Below are 20,836 nucleotides of genomic sequence, written 5' to 3'. Positions count from 1 at the left end.
TGCCACGTCACAAGAACATGAGCTCAACACTCAGATGGCCAAGGCTGGTGAGTTTGGGACATTGTCAATGTTATTCAATTGGCACTGAACTCGAAACACGTCACAGATATCGCCACAGGGCAGGGAAAGCTGACAACACGTCGCTCATCAAGAAAGAAGAGCAGCTCTTCTAGTGGCAGAAGAGCGGATGTAGCTTATTGGAAGTGCCGCACTGGTGCCCAGGCCAGCGCCAGTCGTCGATGGGTTAACCTCCATACCCCCCCTGCCCAAGTCACCCCCGCAATAAACGCCTTCGTGGCCCAACTAGGTGCTGTGATGCACGGTGCCGAGTCGAACATGGACGGAATAATAACCTCCCTAGCACGCAACGATCTCTTCGGAGCGGGGTTTGCCGACGACTCTTTGGCTTCTATAATGCAGAGATGTGGCCTGGTCACTAAGCGCGACCTCACCTTGAACTTTCTACTCATGATTCACTACATACAGCTAGTATGTAAGTGTACGGCGTAAGGACATGCTTCTATTGAGATTGGTTGAGAACGCTGACATGCATTAGTAGTTTGAAGCGGCGAGATGATATCAAGAGCAATGCCGAAGTTTGGCGCAGACACATTGAAGGGTTACCAGACGCGCCGAGCGAGCGTACCTTCCGGCATTGGATCAAGTTAGGCAGCAAATTTGCCGCCGTTGCTGCTGGCGGTACGCTCGTCATAGCGTTCTATGACGATGTTGTTGACGATCTCTTCCAAGGATCTGTGTACATACTGATCATAATCGTCTGCGCTCAGTTGCGGATCAATCTAGAAAAATCCGTGGATGACTTTGCGTGGCAATTGGCGAACGTACTGCGATGCCCAGATTCCAGTACGTTCTCCCACTATGAACCCACTGATGAAACAACGTTCACTCTGCTGTAACTCAATAGCTACAACATGCGGTCAACTGATCATTGAGCGCATCATTCCAACCATTGCTCGCATCCGGCAGCTTGCATCTCTCCGCTTCGACACGTTGTTCTCTCGCAGCCTTCTCGAGGACATGAACCTCCGTTCGGACTACATCCTCTGTTCCGATCTGACCCAATCAGACCGTGTCTTCGGCGCGCTGAGTATGAAGTAAGTTCTTTGATCGTGGTGTTGCAACTGTACACATAATACCTTGTCAAGCACTTTTGAAGCCGTTGACAGGAACCCTGAGGCATGGCTATCGTGCCTGCACCCCGTCGACCATCAGGTTGAATTACAACTGACGTGGGCCAGTCAGCAACTCTTGTGTACCGCAAATGAGGTCCATTCCAATCCGCCGTCTCCCTGCACCGTCCTTGACGATGACGAGTGCTACGTACAATCAACGCTCGGTGATGGCGAAGCAGGGGGAGGTCCAGTGTCGTCCCATGGGACATCCCTCACCACAAGCTTTGATCTACGATGCGATGGGCATCGAGCGAACCCCGTCCCTGGCTCTGAAGCGTTTGCGTGGACAGAGACCCGGCGATCCGAGGCCAGTATGGCAAGGGAACCTGGTACCATTGAGGAGCTGGAAACTCAGGTATTGTCTCACACGTATTGACAGTTACAGCTCGAGATTGACGCGGGAACTGTACCGCCCTCTCAAGCTGTCTGAACAGTATCAAAACGGCCAACGCATATGTAGTACGCGGTACGTCAGGGTACGCCCGCATATCATCAGGTAATCACCCATAGCTTAAGGAGAGTCGAGCTAACCGAGATGCAGAGAACCACTGCAAATCAAGGCCAGCAACGGGGAACTGATTGCCTGCCTTTTCCCGGACATGCCGGATAATCTTCGCGCCACGCTCAAGACCAACTTGGTTGCCTGTTTCGCCCTGCAAAAATTCAATCTTCAGCACATGAACTCAGAAGCGATGGGCGAGGAATATTGTTTCCCTGCACTCCATTTTGCATGGTACAACAGACATGGCATGAGAGTAAGTACAATTCGTAGTCTCTTGTATTACGCTGCCAATCATGATCTGAACAGGGTCATGAAGCCCCGCCCGACGTGCATCCTTATGTTGTGGGCAAGGCTGACAACACGCGAATGAATTACGGTCAGCTTCTGCCCTACACCTCAAGCGATATGCGCAAGTATCAAGATATCTACGTCAATTTACGGTCGGTTTTTGCGCACGTATTCGAGTACATTGGCGATCAGGTGAACACATAGCTGTCCTTGCTCATAATTTCTCACACAAACCTGTAACAGATACGGAAGGTCTTGCCAGATGACTATGCCGGCCTCCAAATCGACGCGGAAGTACTGCCTGGAAACGCATCTTCCGTCGTGCATCCCTTCTTATCCCTGGTCATCAATTTGAATGCGACCACTCTCGCTCACAGGGACCACCAAGACAAAACAATGTGTGTTGTTCTGGCGGTTGGAGATTACGACGGGGGAGATTTGTGTTTGTATGAGCCCGGTCTAGTCTTTCCTCTTCAAAACGGAGACTTTGCGGCATTCTCCTCATCACGCATTACTCATTTTAATCTCCACTTTACTGGAGAGCGCGCGTCGATAGTTCTCCATACAGATAGGGAGATCGACAAGTGGACGAACAGTGGGCGCAATGGCTGGGAGGCCAACGAACATTTCCATTAGTACATGATTTTCTTCTATGTATCCTCAACATCTTACGTAGTATTAGCTGCGCGCTATCAATGTCATGCCCGCCTACGGCTGCCAACGTGTCACGACTCCCACTGGCACCGTTCCTCTGTTCTGCTGATAAGCTCAGATCTCATCTATTCCTACCTGGTCAACTGTTCAAACGTTCGGGTCTTGTGAACAACAGTCCGTTGGGGGACACCTTCGGGTTCTCAGACTCCGTCGCACGCACTCCGCAACTCCGAGAACACCGTGCGGCATGGCTCGTCAATCTCGCACGTAGTCCAGTTTTCGACGCATCTCAGTTCGTCCATCCCGTGCTTTCTGGTCTCACACTATCATGTCTCCCCAGACTCGAGCAGCTGCGACTGCCAAATCAACGACAACGAAGAGTGCGACGCGGAAGCCGGCATCGACGCGCGGCCGCGCGCCAGGTTCATCCAGCAAACCCGACTCGACGCCGGCCTCTGCAAGTCAACAGACTTATGCTGCTGCACTCAAAGAAGCGAAGGAGCTCGTGCGGAAGGGGATGCCCAACGCCAGCGAGAAGGACATCATGGCAAAGGCTCGAAAAATCGTGGCAGAGATGAGACGGGGAACTGAGTCCAGCAGTAAAGAGCGGCGAGAAGGTAAGTACAAAGTCGGCTATGTTAGTGATTCATAATTGCAACCGTCCGATGACATTGCAGGCATCCAAGCAAAGAGTGAGGCAATGCAGAAAGAAGATGATGACGACGAGGTTGAAGAGGAAGAGAATGAGGGCGACGCTCGTGGTGAAATAGTGACAAACCCTAAGCGTACAAAGACCGGGGGGAAGAGTGGTACGTATTCATTAGGCTATTGTTCAGGAATTACAGGACAACGTGGATGCTATCACAGGTTCCAAAAGGAACGCTGCTCAGCTCAGTGACGGTGAAGAACGGCCAAGCAAGAAGGTTAAGTCGCAGAAGGCACGCACCGGGACTGGAGCCAATGATGAGAGCACGGGTTCTGGTACGTGCTATTCAGCTACTCTCTCGTCGGCACCGGTCCTCATAGGCATTCAAGTGCCGGCTGCATCTGCCGCATCTCCACGCAAGAATGCCGCCTCCGGGGCAACTCAGGAAGAGAGAGAGCTTACAGCGCGTCTGCGTAAGTCGTCTTTGCACTTGTGTTCGGTGACTAATGCCGTATACGATTTTGGAAAGGTGGCAATGCTGGAAAGCCGGCACGGCGCATACTGGATAGCTCCGAAGAAAGCGACCGCGTGCAGAGCGGAGAGGATGAGGAGACCGAGAATAAACGTGGCAAGTGGACGTCATTGTAGTGCTGATATGTGATTGACAAATGGGCTAGGTAACGCCTCTCTAGCTGCTCCGCAAATCAAGCAGAGTGCGACAGTGACCAGGGCTGCTCTGTCCAAACGCAGAAAGGGAGCGGGTGCCGGAAAAGAGAAGTCTCGGTTCTCTGGCAACGTATCTGGCCAGTCCGATGCCGACGAGGACAACCTATCGAACGCTGACCTATCGGACGCTGACGGTGACGGTGACGATGACTATGAGGAAGAGCCCCAGCTCGATGAGCTCGAGAAGTCCGAAGTTGGAGATGAGGCCGACGACGACGAGGTGAGCCGGGTTCACCCACTGTCAAATATGCTAACTTGCCGTCCAGATCATCGTCAAGTCTGAGGACATGATCCCGTCGAAGGTGGGCACCACCCTTACTCCCAAGGTCAAGCGCAAAGACAAGGGCAAGGGTAAAGCCCAGGAGAGCTCTGCCCACGCAGCCAACGAGGACCCATTTGCTACTGACATGATGAAGAACTTTATCTACACCGCTCAGCAGGAGTTCCGCCTGTATATCGCGCTGGAGAATGCGTGGCCGCGGAAGAAGCAAGGGGAATTCGCAAAAACTGTTGCGCCGGATGTTATCATCGACAGGACGCGCGAGAAGTACAAGATGTTCAAGACGCCGGAATTTACGAACGAAATCGACCCTTTGTGGGCGACACCCGGTCCTCTGCACAATCAGCTGTCGAACAAGGTATGGTTCTGAGTTGTTGTTTGACGCGACTCATTGTCACATCGCTGGACCCTAGGTGTACAGAATCGCCGCGCAGATCCGTCAAGAAGTCAAGCAAAAAGCGAAACGTGTAGTGGAGAAGGATTTTCTGCACATCAAGGTGTCCGACCGGGGCCCTGAGGTCAGAAGCTCAATGCTGCGGCTCGTGCTGAGAAACTCGTCAAGGCGAGAGAGGTCCGCATTAAATGGCTCAAGGACAAGGATGTGTTCCATCACGGTAACCTCGATATGCCTGACCCTGACGTAGACCCCGCGGTACGTACTTATAAGATATTGGATGACATGCTTCTGGCTGACCTCTGACCTCGGGGCCAGACCTGGGAAGTGGACACCGACATGCCATTCCACAATGAGGCCATAGCTGAGGTCATGGCCCGCCAGTGGTGGCTCGGATCAAACCCGGAAGGGATGCGTAGCGAAAACCAGGAGCTGTTCGACCTCAGCAAGCCACTTCCCAGCAACATGATCGCACTGGCGTGCTGCGCGGTGAGTGCAGATATGCTCAGTAAGGAGACAAAACTCAATTTTTTCCTCCCGCAGATAGTTGTCGCCCTTGAGGAGGCACTCAGGGGACAGACCATCAACTTCGATGAGAAGCACTACGCTAGCGAGTAAGTCTTAGCTGGCTCTGATACTCGCCTCTAACATGCGTGTCCCAGGTACGATCGCTTCAAGAGTCGGATCGACAAGTTCAGGCGGCTGGCCAGCACAGGGGATCGCGACAAGCGTGCGGGGGTCATCGCATTCGTCAAGTCCATGGACTCGACGCTCAACAATTACATACGGTATTATCTTACACCATATTATTCTGAATGTTTCTGAACATACCTTCTGCTCTCAGAGCCCTTGCAGGATTGCGTGTTGACGACAGCGACACGGGCGAAGTCGGCCAAGGCGATGACGACGAAGACGATGAGATGTTCAACTCCAACTGGGAGAAGAAGACGGCTTCTCGTGCGTAAGCAACACCGTCCCCAAGCAGTATGGAGTGGGGATGTACGATACGAGCACGATGTCTTCGTCCTATACCCTTTCAGTCTACCCCCTTCAGTCCTCATTCCGTCGCCGCCATTTGCCGCCGCCTCTGTATTCCCCTTGTGCCTCCTGTAGCCCAATATCGCGTCTATCATCAGCTACTGGGTGTAAGTGTAGGTATCACATCTGTATGTCCGTGTATTAGTTGAATATCACGCTCGCATTGTATTCGATGTGCCGCCGTATGCTGTGAAAAGCAATGTTTGTAAGAGATTTGAAGATATTTGGAGCTCTCTACAAGTGCTTTTGTGAGGAGACAAAGTGGATCCAAGGAATATCAAGCATTAGCGGTGCGGCGACTGGGCCAAAAAAACGAACAATTGAAAGCAAATTGAAGAGCTCGTGAGACACATACGGTGCTTGTTGACAAGCGTCAGATGTTTGGGAGGCTTTGGGAGTCATCCAATTAGGGCACTTGTCTTGAGGCAGCTCTCATCGCTTGAGACTCCTTTCTGCGCTTTGGCTACTCTTGAACGGTTCAAGAGTGGTCTCAAGGTCTTGTGTGACAAGGCCATTTTTCCTGATGAACAATCCTGCTGACGGCCCTTCACGCGGCATCTACCCGGCGCGCGCACTCCTCCTTCCACCAGTCCCCCTACCCAACGAACTCACAAGATTCCTCATTGACTCAGAAGAGCCGCTCACCGCCACCGAGCTCAGGCTACACCGACAAGGATGCTACCCGAGAGCCGCAGCCAAGTGCATTGACGAGGTTCTCGAGCGCGCTCATGCGGAGGAGCAACGGTGCGTCGACGAAGACCTCGACTGGCACATCCGAACCAACACCGAGTGGGGCGAGCACACAACACTTTGACGAGGAGGGACACGGAGGTAAGACTGTCACGCAGAAGCGAGAGACAGCGAGACCTCGCCCGTACCCTAGTCTCCTCACACCCAAGCCCTCGGAGCGTCGCCCGCACTGCCTGGCCAGAGACAGGCTGCAAAAGTGGTCCCCGGAAACCCCTCGCAGCGTAAACAACGAGGCGGGACGAAGCATCGGACGCCTCTCAGAGCGCGACCTCGAGAACGTACATCAGGAAAACATGAAATCTGTCTGACGGCCCTGTCAGGGGGTTCAGAAGCCTTCAGAAGCCTTCAGATTGCTTCAGATTGCTTCAGATTTTCAGCCCTCATGACCTCGTTTTTTTTCGATGCTAGCTCGTCAGACAGGATCCTCAGACCGTTCAGACAGCCTGTCAGACCTCCCAGCTCGTCAGCCAAGATCAGCCAGGGCATAGAAATCAACTAAATATTATTCTATTGATCACTACTACTGTTACTGTACAGAATAGCGCTAGCTAATCATAATGTACCGTAGAATTGCGCAAGCTACCGCCTGCGGGTGCCCACGGCGGGCTCTCTCCCGCTCGTTGCATTCGTACTCGGTGGCCTGGCTCCTCCTCAGGCTAGGATGCGGCACGCTCATCCTCAGTCACGGGCATATGCGCGTCGAGCTGGGGTATGCCCAGGCCCCAGCTGTTGCTCGGCAGGCCGTTGCACGCCGCGCCGGATGCCTGGTGGACTGTTGCTTGTCGCAGTGCTGCTCGTTGAGCTGTGTCGTACCGGGCTCGGGCACGTTATGTACGGCGAACTGCCAGTGGCCCGCGTCGTACCCGTGCGCGTCGGTTCGTGATCCATATCTGTAGGCGGTCAAGTCTTCGATGCTGGTAGATCCGTGCGTGGTATGTTAAGACTCGTCAATTGCATACCTGTTGGGTTTGCACCAACGGGCTTGTGTCGTCGGCTGGTCGCACGCCGTCAGACTTCGTGCATGTACTCACACTCCGTCTTCGTCAATATCTCATACTTCGGGCTGTACACCTCGTCCCAGGGCTGCACATCGAGGTGGCACAGCGTCCGCGGGACAAGGAGCAGGAGGTCCACGTCGAACGCCGAATCGACGTACAAGACCGCGCGGCGCAGGCGGGGGAGGAATGGCTTCCCGCCGTTCGCCGTAGAGAGCGCGCATGGTACTCGGCGGTCTGCCTCCTTCTCGTGCGGGGGTACGGCACGCTCGTCCTTGGGAAGTGTATGCGCGTCAGGCAGGGATGACTGGTTGTTGCTCGGTGGGCCGGGTGCCTGGTGGGCTCATCCGTTGTTTGTCGTGGTCTCAGGCTCGTTGAGCTGGGTCGCGTCGGGCTTGGATGCGTCGTTGAATGGTATTGGTTTGCGGCAGACAGGCCCTGGTCGTAACAGTGCGTGAAGCGTCGTATCCGTATGCAGCCAGCTCTTGCTGGCGGGCCCGCGCGCGACGTCTGGTACATACCTACTGTGCTTGTGCTAGCGGGCCTGTGTCGCTTGTGAACGCGCGCACCGGGGCCGTCTTCGCCGCGCTCATACGCTTGGACAAGCATGCTCTGGGGCTGTCTCCGTCGTGTTCCGGCCATCTTTGGTGGGCAATTGCCGCGGTTGGCTACGGGGTCGAGGTGGAAGGCGGTGCACTCACCTAAATTTCGCGCCCTGCTGACCACAGCCCCCCGTCCTCCCTCTGCTAATCCTTCGCGAGCCTTCAGCGATGCTCTTGACGCGTCGCTGAGGCTCGTTGCGGTGCGGTCGCATAGAGCGCGATCTTGGGCTGCGCAGTAACCTGCTACATACGCTCTCTTGCAGATGGGCCGGCCCGGTGTGTACTGGAGGTCGGCGGCGGGCAAGTGACGGCGAAGCAGACCGGGAGGAGGGGGCTGACAGTGAAGGCGGACAGTGAGTCTGAGGCTCGAAGTCCGGCGAGCGCGCGTGACGTGTCGTGGCTGAGGCGCTTAGCACTTCTCGCTTCCACTGGCCCTCCACACGCACGTCGAACAGCGCCAAACTTCTCTCCTCCTCCTCGACGTCGCCGACCAAACATCGATCGAACTTCAACACTACGCGGTAGCGTCGAAATACACGCGAAGTGCGACGGAGGCGTGAGGATAACACGGAGCTAGGGGAGATGGGCCATGGAAAGGAGGCCAATAGGTTGGCAATAGGTGAGTATGCGCCTGCGTGCTCGTTCACCTGCCCACTCGCCAGTCCTCCCGCTCGCCCCTTCACCCTCTCGCCCCTTCACCCTCTCGCCTGTTCACCCGCCCTTCGTTTTCCAGTTCCCTCGTCCGCTCATCCCGCAAAGCACAGACTCTCGCGGCCCTCCGTCAAGGAGAGGAACGGCGGGCGTGCTCGATTTCATGTATAGTGAGTCCCTCGCAACTCATTTGTGATGTGGCGTTCGCACACGGACGAGTGGCTGGCGGGGACGGGCGGCGGCGAGCGGGTGGTGGGCACGAGGTGCGGAAACACGACGGGCGTGAGCATAGCGCACAGTGACCGTGAGCATGCAGTGCGAAGACCCTGCGCGGAAGCACGACCGACGAGCGGACCATGCATGCAGCATGGACGAGGGCAAGTGGACGGCGGGCTCGCCAAGTGCACAGGCGCGACGCACAGCGACGGCTCCTTGCTCGTTCGCCCGTCTGCTCGCCAGCCCTCCCCTACCCTCTTGCCAATGCTAGCCCACCCGTCTGCCTACACACTCGCACGCTCGCCAATTCATTCGCCCGCATGCTCGTCTGCCTCGTCGCCATCTCACTAGCTTGTTCGCCTGCCCACTCTCGCCAGTTCCCCGCCCGCCTTCGCCTTCTTGCTGATGCGCTCGCATGCCCGTCCTTGCCTGCTCGCCACTTACCTTCTTGCTCGCCTTCCCACTCGCTTGCTCAATCGCTTCCCTGTTCTCGTCCGCTCAGCCTCGCCTTCTCACTAGCTCTGTCGTCCGCCCACTCTTGCCAGTCCACTCCTGCCGTCCTCGATGCATTGCCCGCCCAGGTTCTTCTCAGCTCGCTCATCTGCAAGCCCGTTCGCCAATTCACCTGCCCGACTGCCCGCCTATTCGCCTGCCCACCCGTTCGTCACTTGTCCTGCACCCGCTTCCTCTTACGGGCCACGCTCCTGCTCGCCCGTCGAGCTCGGGATACCCATAGGTATACCCGAGCTCGGCCCAGGACGAATCCGCATGCAACGATCTGACTGCGGATTCGGAATCCAGCAAGCAAGCATCCACCTATGCCGACCCCGCCCAGCGAGAGGGTGTTCGAGGGAAAGTCCACCGAGGATAATTGTGCGCGGGACAAACACGACTAGGCGTAGACTACCCGCATCCGTGTCGACGCGTCTGAACCCGACGCGCTAGACTGCGAGAAGGATCAGGGTACATGTTAGGTGAGTTGAACGCTTCTCGTCAGCTCCGCGCGAGGCTGATCTCAGCAAGCAAGAGCCTACCGACAACGACCCCAACAAAGACAAGCATGATGCGTACTAGCCCATCGAACACGTGTTCAACAAGGACCAGCGGAATGAGCGGGAGCTGGCCGAGGACGAACCCAGCAAGCAGAAGCATGCAGACGAGTGGCTGCCGCTGCCGGCCTGTGCAAATGGGAGAGCAGACGGGGCAGATGGGTCGAGAGAGGGTACACGGGGCAGGCAAGTCGGCAGATGGCACGGGCGGCGAGATGGCAGACAACACGGCGAGACAGCAGACAATGCGAGAGAGAATAGACTATGCTGCTGATGTGACTGTGTCGACGATGACCATACATTTTAGTGTAGTTTACCCACTATTGTTACTCTTGGTACAATGAAACAATCAGCGCTCTCGAGCCATTGATGTACGAGCAATAATATTGTGGCTACTGCAATTATCGGAATTGAATAGGTGTCTTCATCTGATGGGTCTGAATAATCTGACAATGCTGAGCTACCTGATGCACTGAGTCGCTCTGAGGGGTCTCTGTCAGCCTGTCAGATGCTCAGAAATTGCCGAGTTTGCTGATGTAATGCGAGTCATGCTCGCGTCCTACGCACAAGGCACGCGGGACTCATACGGAGCAGGATTGCTCGTCTATCAGGTCTATTGCGACTCGCGCGAAATCCCCGAGGACCAGCGGGGACCAGCAGATCGGGGACTAATCCTAGCGTTCATTGCAGGATGCGCCGGGCTGTATAGCGGAGCCACCCTGCGGAACTACGTCGCCGGGGTGCATGCATGGCATGTGCTCCACGGGCTGGCGTGGAACACAGAGGACGCCGAGCTGCGCACAGCGCTCAAAGGCGCAGAGAAACTCGCGCCGCCAGCATCGAAACGCCCCAAGCGCGATCCAGTCACGCTGGCGCTGTTGCTCACCCTACGCAAGCACCTCGACATTGCACTGCCGCTCGACGCGGCGGTGTTTGCGTGCCTCACAACGACGTTCTTCACGGCCGCGCGGCTAGGTGAGTTCGTCAGCCAAACACTCCACTCGTTCAGGCCCAATCTGCACGTCAAACCAGCAGATGTCACCTATGACCAGGACAGGCACGGTCACAAAGTGACGGTGTTCCACCTCCCCAGCACAAAAGTCGCATCGGAGCAGGGCGAGGACGTGTATTGGGCTGCACAGATAGGCACGCTAGACCCGGCGGCTGCTTTTGCGAACCACCTACAGGTCAACCAGCCGCCTGCGCAGGGGCCGCTTTTCGCGCGGCGGCATCGAGACGGCCATCGACCACTCACGCGCAGCGACTTCCTAAAGAGGCTCGACGCAATCACGACCCTGGAGGGCCTGCCCGCAATGAAGGGGCACGGCATACGCATCGGAGCCACCTTGGAGTACCTACTCCGGGGTGTACCTTTCGACGTGGTAAAGTCGATCGGGCGCTGGAGCGGGGAAAGCTTCAAGCTTTACCTGCGCAAGCATGCGGTCATCATGGCGCCGTATCTCCAGGATGCACCATTGCACAACGAGGTCACCCGCTATGCGATGCCTCCGCCGCGCTAGACGGAAGCAGAGCCGAGCATCAGCGACATGGTACGTCGTCTTCTAGATGGGGGTAACAGCTTCGCAGCAACGCGCCGCCGTAGTCGCCTTCCATGTGGGTATCGCAGCTCACCCGTTACCCCGCAGGTCCGGGCACACGTTTCGAGTCGGGCAGCCCTACGGGCTGCGCCCCACACACATCTTCTCTCTTTCGCTCACCTCATATTCAAGTTCATTCCACTCGCATCCACTTAACTCGGACCTATCTACGAGTCCGAGCCTGACCGTAATCAATTGCGCCATAACTGGTGATCGAGCACCTGTATGTATTCATCACCAACCAGTGCGAATAACAGCTATACATCGCATCCCAGTACATAGACGCAATCTATGCGCCCCAGTCCCAGTGACTCCCACGCCACCCTGTCCCGCCACCACGACCCCGGCTGCGCCACCAAATACTTACCTGCGTCCGTGCGTACCACCGCCACGACCACCTGCGCACGCGCAACCACGACGCGTAAAACCATCTTATCTGCGCAATGCAGGCAGACGACGTTACAAAGTGGTGAGATCGGTTGCTCAATCTGGCCAAGGGGCAGTATTTTTCGTTTTCATTTTTTTTACCTTGCATACGGGGTACCACCTCGATCGGCTGTTCTCACAAGTAGCCTGATGGCGATGGAACCGAATATGTATGTACTTGCAGACGTACAGGTACCACGAGAGCGCGTAGGTCGGCCAAATGATTGCGTGACTCATAGTTGGAGGTAATGTCGAATGTAGGGTGAAGGATAGGCTAGGAGAAGGACACATCTGAAGGCGCCGAGTGACGGCATGTCTACAATATTCAGCATGAGGACCGTCGACGCAGTCTACAGCGCATCAGTACCGGCTGAAAGGAGTTGTTTCTCGATAGGCTGTCGTGCGACGGGCCTCATCAATACCATGGTCGGAGAGTGGCCGCGCCGCATGCCGGTGCAGCACCATGTGGGACATGTTGCTCTCGCCGCTACTAGTAGCGCAGTCGGGGTTGGACGAGCTATACCAAAGCTGTACTGCCTAATAGTTGGGTAAGTGCGTCGTCGAAGCCCTAAACCGTCGTCCTCAGAACCTCGTGCAGTGACGTCGGAAGGGTATAAGTGCCAGACCGTGAAATCGCCTCCATCCAAGACTACTGCAAAGTGCCCAAGTGCAGTGAATATTTGAATATCCAACCTAAATGTCCAATAGGCCTTGTAGTACTCGCGCCGCCGCACACTGTGACATGGCATAAGCACACTGTGGCTGAACTTTCTGGCGAGACCACAACGGTCGCGCGGCTGACGGCATTCCCGGAGAGCGAGCTCCAGAGCCCCCGCAACTTTGAACGTCCCTAATGGCTGCGCGCGGGGACGTATTCTACGTGCGGCCGCCCCGGCGCAGGAGGAGAGTGGCCCGGGTGAGCGGGGACGTGTTCTACGTGCGGCCGCCCCGACACAGGGTGGCCCGGACGCATTCCCGCAGGCCGCGCACCGCAAAGACCAGAGCCCAACACCATGTCTGACACAGCTAGTCTGACAGTAGCACGGTTCTTCACGTGTACCACGGCGTCGAGGCAGACTCTGTCAGTCAACTCGTCGCTACATGTGCGGAAAGCTGTACTCACCACGCTAGGCGGTCTCGACGCAGTTCCCCAGTCGATGAGATACGCTTTGGAGGCCTGGTCGTCGAAGAGGACGTTCCCCAAAACGGGGTCTTGGTGAAGCCAGTGAGTGCGGTGGTAAGTCTCCATGATTGCGTCCGTCGCGACGTCGACGACGCGGTCCAGCAGCGCCCAACATTGCTGCGTGTTGTGTCGCACATGCGCATACGCGGCCGTTTGATCGAGCCGTTTGCCTGGGGATGGCTTCACGATGATTCACTTCTCGTGGTGTTCGTCGAAACCGAACTTCCACAGAGCGCCGACCTAAGTAGACCTGTTGATCGTGCACAAGCGAGGCGAAATGGGACGTACGTCGGAAGTCGCATGGATTTCGTCGTCCGAAATCTTCGTCTTTGCGTAGCCGCCCTTAAATTTGCCCTCGACGACTTGATAGACGACGCCGTGCACGCCTTGCAATTCGTTCTTCCGCACCTTGTACTTCTGACCGTCAAGTGTCAGGTCTATGTCATCTACATTGTTCCAACTGTTATGCGGCGATGCTTAGGCATGACCGAGCAGAACATACGTGGCGCACGCGGCCAAAAGTCGCGGACTGCGAGCTCAGACTGTTCACACAAAAAGTCAGCGCACGAATCAAATTTTTGGTCAGTCTATTCCATGCTTACCGTGCCCTGGAGGACCGGTGCAGCCCATGCTGTAATGCATAAAGCAATCAACGAGGAAAGAAGGAGCCTCATGGAAAGATCGTCAATGATGCGAAAGAAACCCAAGATGAGAACAAAGAAGATAAAAGACAAGAGAAGGAAAGAGAAAAGAAGATTAATGCAGTAGGAGGAGGACCAGCCAGACTCGACTTGCAGTTCATCGTGCACCCTCTTTATAGACCGTTGGAAGTGCGATCCATCGCTTACGGTCGCATGGCCGTGAATTCATGTCTTGCCAATATTCCTGATGATGGCAGCATAAACAATCATGGTCGAGTGTATTGCCGGCGTACAACCTTGGATCCGGGTCGCCTCTTGTCACTGTGTCTTAGCAACACGTATGTGAAGTAGACTCGGAACTATCCACACGTGATCTCCACTAGGACCGCATTGAGGCCTGCAGAGTGATGGTACTGTAAGCCGGGCGAGTCGCTCGGGATCGAGTCGGATATCCCGAGCAGGACGGTGCCACAACGTTGCGACATTGAAGGTTTGCACGCCGATCAAGTGCAAGTGTTACAACCACCGGACTCATAAGTATTGATGTACGTGATTGTCGACGCACTTGGTCGTGACAGAATGGCGATGCTCGCGATCGAGACGCGTTTAGTCTTGACAGAATTGTGATATTCACGATCCAGACACAACGGGACGACTCGTCAGAGACAAGCCACAGACGACCTGCTCTAAATGCACTTTACACGAAGCGCTGAGTCCGCTCTTGGTCCGCTCCGTGTGCCTCAACTGTGCCTAGCTCCGTGAACTTGTACCCCTTGCTGGGACCGGTACGGATGAGGGAGAAGTCATGAGATATCGTTTTGAAAGCCTTTGATGATCTACATTCATTCGCATCAGCAGGGACGGGCATCGGAGACCGGTAAAGACTCATCAAGGTGCTGCAAGATGAGCAGGGACTTCAAAGACGATGGTAGGACATGGAATGATCGCCGTCGTAAACCCGCGTTCACATACTTTGCTCCGCAGCGCCTCTCAGCAAACACTGAGGGCGGCATACCGGCCGTGCATCCTGAATGGAACGAAAGGGCATATATTCTCTTCCTAGTCAGAGATATTCACTGAAAGTCGTGTTGCCGGTCAGACCGATGAAGAGTCTGGCTGAGGCGCTGATTGGGCTTACCTGGGCTCACTCGTGCTATGACGAATGTATTCGTTGCGCTTATCATTAAGACAAACAATGTGTTGTATCTGCTTCCCAAGCTTCAAAATTTGGTGGTGGCGGTCGCCCAGCAGCGCCCAGCGCCGGTCACTGGCGGCGAGATCTAGAGATCTCGATCTGCCGCCACTGGGCGCTTAGATGCCATCCTTCAATCGAGCTGGCTCAGGCTGGCTCAGGCTTGTCTTCCACCGTCTCCGAGTCTCTCATACTGGCTTCCTTCCGGCTCACGCAAAGATGGCTGATGCGACAGCTGTAATACTATATACCGTGAGCGTGTACTGGTCTTGCATGTACTCAACTACAGAATGCATCCTGAGGCCTAACTGGTGGTGCGTGGCCACGGTAGGACTGGCGTACTAATAGGTGTGAGTTCGCGTCAGCAAAAGCTCAATGATTTGTGATTTTAACTGACCGCTCTTTACAGACTGTGTTGAATTGTAAACGCGCGGAGATCAAGGCGACCCTGCAATTGAATGGGAAGATCGGTCACACCAATATTCGTTTGCGCCACCCACGATATCAGTGCATTGTGCACACCTCGCATAGCTCCATCTGAAGGAATGAGCGGCTGGAATGTCTACTCCCCGGTAACAGTCCCTTGAACGGGTGTTCTACGCCGGTGCTGGTGCTCGAGCAGGCTAGCCTTTGCAATATTTGGCACTATCTGCATGTACCGTCAGTGTCAGGCTCGGGGCTCGTCATCCAGATACGTAATGGGCTAATTATCACACAAAGAGTGATCCCTCTTTGGATTTCAATATCATACAGGTCGAGTGTTCCTTGCACACGCGGTTCTTCAAGACCGCCCTTTGGCTACCCGGTATGTGTCTCGCACGGGCGTAAGCACAGAAACAGTATAAAACAATCTCATTAATCCCTGAAGCAGCGGATCCTCACCTCCAGGATGTCGCTCTCCACTCGCCTGGCCGCTCTCCTGGCCCTCGCCCTCTGCGCCACCGCCATCCCCGCGCCCGTCGGCCATGTCGTTCACGAGGCACGCGACCAACTCCCGCGTGGATGGGCCCCCGTCCGGCGCGCAGAACCCGACATGGTCCTCCCCTTCCGCATCGGCCTCGTGCAGCCCAATCTGGAGAGTATCGAGGAATACATCATGGACGTCTCCCACCCCGACTCGTCCAACTATGGTAAGCACTGGAGCCCTGCCAAGGTCGCGTCGACGTTCCGCCCGACGAAGGAGTCCGTCGACACCGTGCACGGCTGGTTCACCGAGAGCGGCATTGCTCCGGAGCGCGTGAAGTCGAGCACGGGCGGGAGCTGGATGAAGGTGAACGTGACGATCGAGGAGGCGGAGCGACTGCTGGGCACGGAGTACTACGTCTACCAGTTCGGCGAGGATGACAACCGCACGCACGTCGCGTGCCACGAGAAGTACCATCTTCCGGAGCACGTCTCGAAGCATGTCGAGATTGTTTCGCCCACCCTCCACTTCGATACACCGCCTCACGGTCCTGCTAGCTCGTGGCAGAAGCTTGGTGGCAGGGACAACGAGACTTCGAACCCGAATTATTCTGCGCATGCGGTTGGCCAGCCCGGATTCGGTACGAGCTTCCCAAAGACCCAGGGTACCGTTCAGAACGTAATCAATCAGCTGGAGCACTGTGACGAGCAGATCGTTCCCGATTGCCTCCGCGCTCTATACGACTTTGAGTACTACCCTCTTGTCCCGGAGAAGAACTCGCTTGCGATCGGTAGGAATTGCCTATTCTCCGCTGCCCTACCCACCGCTGATCAGCATCTATGTTAGTCGAATACACTCCGCAGGCATACAACGCCACCGATCTCGACATGTTCTTCGGCAACTTCTCGCCCAGCCAGGTCGGGCAGCGCCCCGTTTTCAACAGCATCGACGGGGGCTACATCCAAACCAACTACGGCGGCTACTACTACAGCGCCGAGTCCAACCTCGATCTGCAGTATTCCATGGCGCTCGTCGGCCCACGGCAACCAGTGCAGCTCTACCAAGCGGGCGACCTCAATGAGGGCGCATCGTTCAACACCCTGCTCGACGCGCTTGACGCCTCGTACTGCACGTTCGACGGCGGCGACGATCCGACTTACGATCCGACGTACCCGGACCCGTACGGCGACGGGTACGAGGGCAGCGAGAACTGTGGTACTGTCTCGCCGGCGCACATCATATCGACGTCGTACAGCTACACGGAGGTCCAATTGACTCCCGCGTATGAGCAGAGGCAGTGCGCGGAGTACGCGAAACTCGGGCTGATGGGTGTTACGGTGCTCTACTCGTCAGGTGATTATGGGGTTGCGGGTAACGGCGAAGCTTGCTTGAACGCCAGTGGCCAGGAGGACTGGTTTGGCCATGTATTTGCGCCGGGGTTCCCCGCCGGCTGCCCGTACATCACCTCGGTCGGCGCGACCCAGGTCAATCCGAACTCTACCGTATGTGGACGCTGCGCTCTCGCATGCCGTGTATAGCTGATCCTTGTGCACAGGTCCTCGAGCCTGAGAGCGCCTGCGCGCAGATGATCCAATCGGGAGGTGGTTTCTCAAACGTATTCCGAATGCCGTCTTATCAGGCGTCTGCTGTCGAACACTACCTGACGAACTATCCGCCCGACTACCCCGTTGGTACTTTCAACGCCTCCGGATCGCGTGCCTATCCTGATATTTCCGCAAATGGGTGAGTCGTCTCAGTCACCATGCATCAGCTTGCCTATTGAATGCGGGGTGTCAAAGTGCAAGATACGTCATCACCGTACAGGGCGAGTACTACCTCGTCTACGGCACGTCTTGCGCGACACCGGTCTCCGCTGCGATCTTTTCTGCCATCAACGACGCCCGCATCGCTATCGGGAAGTCGCCTATCGGGTTCATCAACCCTACGGTACGTGCACCTGCTGCCTACTCACTGCTGTCTGATTGTTCATACGTGTGGCAGATCTACACCCCTGCATTCATGGCAGCGTTCAACGACATCACGACCGGTTCCAACCCTGGGTGCGGCACGGAGGGCTTTGACGCCCAGCCTGGATGGGACCCCGTGACGGGTGTGGGCACACCAAACTTTGTGAAGCTGCTCGCGCTCTGGCTCGCGCTTCCGTGATTGCTCCAGGGTGCGCACCGGATGACATTGACGAATTGGGCTCGAACGATGATCGTTGTGGAACATGGGGAAATATGACTGTATTGCACGGTGTTGTCGTTCGCTTCGGTTGGGACTCGGACTGGCATCGGGGCTTATGCGTGCGTTTTTTTGTGAACTGGCTAGACACAACGTAGCTGCTATATAGCAGTCACTTGGACCGTCTCCACGCTCTGCATGACTTCTAACCCAAACCATCTTTCTCAATTCAACTGGCTTTGCGATCGGTAAGTTGAACCCATGTAATGGCCGCATCTCAACATCTCGCAAGAATTTGCTGTAAGCGAATGTGCGCCTCATCAGTGCACTTGCAGGGACATAGCCCACTAGTTAAGGTAGCCGTGACGATTGCATAGTCTCTAAGAGCTGGGTTGGCTGTGGACTCCTGGACCGTCCAGCATGGGTCCCGGTTGACTCCTCCACTGTCGATGGCAGCGCTGTCACTAACGGTGTTCATTCAAGTTGTGAAACCAATTGAGCCCTGCGTATTGCCGTTGGAGTGCCAACGTAACCCATGCATATCGTACAATCCGTCGTGAGGTGACAGTGCGAGGTACTCAGGATGCGGTAGCTACTAGTAAGCAAGATAATCGGAAGTGACGTTGAGCAATAAGATGCGAACTAAGCAGGACCCTGCTAGCAGAACTACATCGGGGGAAGGAAAGACAGACTCATCGAAACATCGCAGAGGCACGGACGCCCCACGTCAGCGGCCCCACGGTGGGTGGCCCCCGTGTCTCAGCGACTTCGATGAATTCTCGCACTCCTCGCAGCACTGCTAGCAGAATGTCCCGGCTATCGCGTCTCAGAATGTACGTGTCGACGAATAGCACGTCAAACTTCAAGGACCAACTGTATCAAGCACGTGAGCATGCACAGTAACCTTCAGAATAATCAATCAACTATGGGCTTACCTGGTCGACAGCGTTCATAGCCTGACCGCCGCACTTGTCGTAGTTGTGAATGAGCTCGAGGAGGTCTCCATTGCGCCCGTTCCATGCGTTCAAACACGACATAAGCTGGTGCATATGCATCGGCCATTCGCCTCCAAGCCCGAACTCCTGTGGCATCGAGCCAGCCATCGACCACAGGCTCGAGCGCAAGCCGGGACTCGTCGCACCCGCACGCGCCCACGTAGCATGCAACGTGTAATGGAACATATTCGAGCAGTCGTGCTTGTGCCAGAACGTGTCGTATACCTCCCTCTGCTCGATGGACGAGCCCGGCATGTACACGTCGTCGATGAAGGCACGGCGCGCGTCGATGACGCTCCGTCGGCATCGCTGGCGGTATCGCAGGAAACGGTCGTAATGGCTCGCGGAGACGAGCTCCATCTCCGGGTAGTACTTGTCCTCGGGGCAGAGCAGCGCGCACTTCGCTGCGAGCCGCGCCTCTGCTTCCCAGCCGTGCTCCACAGCGACGAAGTACGACCGCACAGGTTCGGCCTTGATCTCCTTCGACCATGCGCTCTTTGCGAGCTCTGCAGCCCTCACCAGCTCGTACTTGTATGCTGTCTCGAGGACGGCGGTGAGCACTTGCCAGTCACGTAAATGAGGGCTTGGTCCCGGATAGGTGAGCTGGAGTAGAGGAAGGAGGAAAGCCGCGTCCTCAGGGAGATCCAGGACGTGGTAGCCATCGTGCGATTTACGACTGCTGTTGCGGGCGTCGTGCAAGAGAACCGCCAGCTTGCTCGGGAACTGGGTAAGAATGACTTCGTTTACGTAGAAGTTGACTTTGTCGCCCGAGCGTACGATGATATTTGCGTGTGCGGATGGTCGATCAAATGGGGAGGGCACGATGAAGGTCTCCGACGGCTCCGAAGGGCTGGCAGAGGCACTAGGCGGCTGCGTGAAGCAACAATGCTCCGCGATCTCGTCTCCTCGGTTGAAAGCGTCACAGAAGTAAAGGAGACGGAAGTACGTCCCAGCTGGAAGAGCCTCCATCTCCTGTACATACGTGTCCTCGAGGTCGAATGCGCCGTCTTGACACCACTCGATGGCGGTCTGGTATGCCAGGTCCTCGAGATCAGCGAGGCAGGCGACGGTGAAGACGTGGAGCGGGTCGTCAAACGTCGAAAGCTGTTTCTTCAAGTGCTTGACGGCGTCGTCCACCTGGTATTTGACCGCAGCCCGCAGGATGTCCCCGATCCGCATGACATCGTCTATGGCCGGATTGTCGCAGGGATACATGAAGCGGAGGAGCGCATCCAACGTGGCGCTGTCTTCGGAGACCTTGATGATGGCCCGCTCGCTGCCGCCGGCAGGCTGGGGAAGCTTCTCCATGCCTTCGAAAAAGCCGGATGTCAGTCCGAGGACGACCAAGTGCACGTAAAAGTGGACATCGTCCGACGTCTGCAAGGCGATGTCGGCATTAGGCTTATTGAAGGGGTCGCCCGCGACCTGGCATTCAGCAGGACTCTGGGACATCGCAACGCCCGAGGGCCGACAGGAGGGTGGAGAGGGCGAGGGGCTGGGAACGTGCGCACGTACTGGGCCCCAGTTTATGAGTGGGTGGGCGTGGAAGCATAGGTCGTCGTGCCAGTGTTCAGAACAAGCTTTGCCTTTCAGTGTTACAAGGTTTGATAGCAAACATTGTGGGCAATGGGCATGCCATATCAGCGAGGCGATCGTCAGCCTTCGCGCGGATGCTCCGAAAAAACCTACGTCTCGCGAACAAGGCGCTACGCCGTCACTGTACTCCTTC

The 20,836-nt window shown here is 56.1% G+C and overlaps 8 protein-coding genes across 8 annotated transcripts; 5 read left to right on the top strand and 3 right to left on the bottom strand.

Annotated features, from left to right (window-relative positions):
- Positions 1-1,873: 1,873 nt before the first annotated feature.
- B0H18DRAFT_826957 (uncharacterized protein) lies at positions 1,874-2,409 on the top strand (the record flags this gene model as incomplete). The annotated part of the gene is made up of 3 exons (XM_048039356.1): positions 1,874-1,948; positions 2,002-2,175; positions 2,227-2,409. Coding segments are annotated over 3 exons (432 nt in total), but the record flags the coding sequence as incomplete, so codon positions are not given.
- Positions 2,410-7,127: 4,718 nt separating this feature from the next.
- B0H18DRAFT_1124106 (uncharacterized protein) lies at positions 7,128-8,108 on the bottom strand (the record flags this gene model as incomplete). Its single annotated transcript, XM_048034794.1, has 4 exons — positions 7,128-7,235; positions 7,431-7,465; positions 7,503-7,800; positions 7,992-8,108. The coding sequence occupies 4 exons, from the start codon at positions 8,106-8,108 to the stop codon at positions 7,128-7,130; spliced, it is 558 nt and encodes a 185-aa protein (XP_047887851.1).
- Positions 8,109-8,479: 371 nt separating this feature from the next.
- On the top strand, positions 8,480-9,016 carry B0H18DRAFT_1037740 (uncharacterized protein). Its single transcript, XM_048030411.1, has one exon. It carries the CDS (start codon positions 8,651-8,653, stop codon positions 8,888-8,890), a length of 240 nt encoding a protein of 79 aa, XP_047887850.1. The 5' UTR covers positions 8,480-8,650; the 3' UTR covers positions 8,891-9,016.
- On the top strand, positions 8,918-9,830 carry B0H18DRAFT_62605 (uncharacterized protein). The gene has a single exon (XM_048038836.1). It carries the CDS (start codon positions 9,076-9,078, stop codon positions 9,715-9,717), a length of 642 nt encoding a protein of 213 aa, XP_047887849.1. The 5' UTR covers positions 8,918-9,075; the 3' UTR covers positions 9,718-9,830.
- B0H18DRAFT_62559 (uncharacterized protein) lies at positions 9,788-10,395 on the top strand. Its single transcript, XM_048038831.1, has 2 exons — positions 9,788-9,909; positions 9,963-10,395. The coding sequence occupies exon 2, from the start codon at positions 9,996-9,998 to the stop codon at positions 10,326-10,328; it is 333 nt and encodes a 110-aa protein (XP_047887848.1). The 5' UTR covers positions 9,788-9,909; positions 9,963-9,995; the 3' UTR covers positions 10,329-10,395.
- Positions 10,396-13,214: 2,819 nt separating this feature from the next.
- On the bottom strand, positions 13,215-13,865 carry B0H18DRAFT_1215006 (uncharacterized protein; the record flags this gene model as incomplete). The annotated part of the gene is made up of 4 exons (XM_048036607.1): positions 13,215-13,431; positions 13,480-13,637; positions 13,694-13,733; positions 13,794-13,865. The coding sequence occupies 4 exons, from the start codon at positions 13,863-13,865 to the stop codon at positions 13,384-13,386; spliced, it is 318 nt and encodes a 105-aa protein (XP_047887847.1). The 3' UTR covers positions 13,215-13,383.
- Positions 13,866-15,897: 2,032 nt separating this feature from the next.
- On the top strand, positions 15,898-18,358 carry B0H18DRAFT_1037721 (subtilisin-like protein). Its single transcript, XM_048030410.1, has 5 exons — positions 15,898-16,718; positions 16,775-17,430; positions 17,484-17,671; positions 17,728-17,875; positions 17,930-18,358. Exons 1-5 carry the CDS (start codon positions 15,914-15,916, stop codon positions 18,092-18,094), a joined length of 1,962 nt encoding a protein of 653 aa, XP_047887846.1. The 5' UTR covers positions 15,898-15,913; the 3' UTR covers positions 18,095-18,358.
- Positions 18,359-18,778: 420 nt separating this feature from the next.
- B0H18DRAFT_62501 (uncharacterized protein) lies at positions 18,779-20,825 on the bottom strand. Its single transcript, XM_048038828.1, has 2 exons — positions 19,048-20,825; positions 18,779-18,985 (listed from the first exon to the last, which is right to left on the bottom strand). Exons 1-2 carry the CDS (start codon positions 20,557-20,559, stop codon positions 18,968-18,970), a joined length of 1,530 nt encoding a protein of 509 aa, XP_047887845.1. The 5' UTR covers positions 20,560-20,825; the 3' UTR covers positions 18,779-18,967.
- Positions 20,826-20,836: the final 11 nt, after the last annotated feature.

This window comes from Fomitopsis serialis (assembly GCF_022376445.1).
Source record: "Fomitopsis serialis strain Sig1Antser10 chromosome Unknown B0H18scaffold_114, whole genome shotgun sequence".
NCBI classification, from domain to species: Eukaryota; Fungi; Basidiomycota; class Agaricomycetes; order Polyporales; family Fomitopsidaceae; genus Fomitopsis; species Fomitopsis serialis.
Note: the sequence above shows the minus strand (reverse complement) of the source record. Positions and strands in the feature narration are given on the sequence as shown.

Coding starts and splice junctions, on each gene's coding strand:
- B0H18DRAFT_1037740 (XM_048030411.1), top strand. CDS start 8,651: ATGGGCCATGGAAAGGAGGCCAATAGGTTGGCAATAGGTGAGTATGCG.
- B0H18DRAFT_62605 (XM_048038836.1), top strand. CDS start 9,076: ATGCATGCAGCATGGACGAGGGCAAGTGGACGGCGGGCTCGCCAAGTG.
- B0H18DRAFT_62559 (XM_048038831.1), top strand. CDS start 9,996: ATGATGCGTACTAGCCCATCGAACACGTGTTCAACAAGGACCAGCGGA.
- B0H18DRAFT_1037721 (XM_048030410.1), top strand. CDS start 15,914: ATGTCGCTCTCCACTCGCCTGGCCGCTCTCCTGGCCCTCGCCCTCTGC. Junction 17,431..17,483: donor AGGTCAATCCGAACTCTACC/GTATGTGGACGC, acceptor CCTTGTGCACAG/GTCCTCGAGCCTGAGAGCGC. Junction 17,876..17,929: donor TCGGGTTCATCAACCCTACG/GTACGTGCACCT, acceptor TACGTGTGGCAG/ATCTACACCCCTGCATTCAT.
- B0H18DRAFT_62501 (XM_048038828.1), bottom strand. CDS start 20,559: ATGTCCCAGAGTCCTGCTGAATGCCAGGTCGCGGGCGACCCCTTCAAT.